The following is a 1,473-nucleotide window of genomic DNA, read 5'->3' on the forward strand; positions in this document are numbered from 1 at the left end:
CTTGGCAGTGGCTCTGTATCGTAAAACATGATGAATCCTTCTCTCTGATTTTTTTCTCCCCGAACGTGAATATAGAGTTGGAGTTGAGGTCGGTGGAGCCTCAGGGGGCCCACGAGACAGAGGGCGCGCCCCGACCCTCGTGGATAGGGTGTGGCCCCCTGGTGTTGATTCTTTCGCCAGTATTTTTTATAAATTCTAAAAATATTCTCCGTGAAGTTTCAGGTCATTCCGAGAACTTTTATTTCTGCACAAAAATAACACGATGGCAATTCTGCTGAAAACAACGTCAGTCCGGGTTAGTTCCATTCAAAGCATGCAAGTTAGAGTCCAAAACAAGGTAAAAAGTGTTTGGAAAAATAGATACGATGGAGACGTATCAAGGCGCGAGCTCCTGCGCCTGCTCCCACGTCGGCACGTTGGGGAAGTTCAATGTTCTATGAGGCCACCGGAGGCACGATGCTAACGCGTCGTACACGCAGGCGGCCTCATTGGCAGTGTCAAAATTGCCAAGGCCGAGGCGCATCCCGCGGAACCAGATCTCGGCAGAGAAGCCGCGGTATCTGGTATCCCCAAGTTTCCCGGCGACACAGCGGCATGGTGGAACGGTGGCTGCGAGGCGAGAAAGAGTGGGGAGAGAGCGGTGGCGAGGCATAGAGCAGGGAGAGAGCGGTGGCGAGGCACAGAGCGGGGAGAGAGCGGTGGCAAGGCACAGAGCGGTGGGAGGGCGTTGGATTTTATAAAGCGCGCCGGACGCCGCGCGCCAAAACTAACGCGCGCCCGGCCTCTTTTTCCTGCACGCGCGTTCCTTTACCGATGTCCCTGCTATCTCTACTCTCTTCTCTACTATTATATTTATTTTATATTTTATATTTATCTCTACTTCTTTATTTTTTTTCTTAAAAAACAGAGTTGGTGATGATGGTGTGCCTGCCATCCTGCAGTATAGGCCGTCCGATATATATGCGACGGATATGAAGGAAACTATGGCAATTTTGCAGAAAGATACCCACACCCCTCTCTAGATTTGCAAATAAGGCCTTCCCTCGTTCATCCTTTTCTCCCACAAGATAAACTACTCATACACATGCATCTTGATGTTCCGTGCAGCGCATGGGCATCTTGCTAGTTCTAAAAAACTTTCCATCATTTGCCACACTACTAGTTGCAGATGAAGAACCTACCCAAGCACAGCGCGATACAGGAGCGACACACAATTACAAGCTGATATTCTGTTGGACAATGGAGACTATAACCAATTACTTTTATGGGAACAATAGCAACCAGGAAATTTGAAGGGTAGGTATGAACAAAATTAGAACTGCACGTGTACTACTAAGTGATTCAATACACACATTACCAATCGAGGAGGAGAGAAATGGTCGTGGCGGCCTCTGTGCATCATGGTCGGCAACGGGAGTCAGTTCATTGTCCACAACGGTGGTGCTTCTGCGCTTGGCGTCGGCTTCCGGGAAG

The 1,473-nt window shown here is 49.4% G+C and overlaps 1 protein-coding gene across 1 annotated transcript; it reads right to left on the reverse strand.

Moving 5' to 3' along the window:
* Positions 1–376: 376 nt before the first annotated feature.
* Positions 377–652, reverse strand: LOC147965873 (ethylene-responsive transcription factor CRF1-like). Its single transcript, XM_087530640.1, has one exon. The coding sequence runs from the start codon at positions 650–652 to the stop codon at positions 377–379; it is 276 nt and encodes a 91-aa protein (XP_087386766.1).
* Between the last annotated feature and the right edge of the window lie 821 nt (positions 653–1,473).

This window comes from Triticum urartu, chromosome 6A (assembly GCF_056163025.1).
Source record: "Triticum urartu cultivar PI428250 chromosome 6A, HENAU_Tu73, whole genome shotgun sequence".
Lineage (NCBI taxonomy): Eukaryota > Viridiplantae > Streptophyta > Magnoliopsida > Poales > Poaceae > Triticum > Triticum urartu.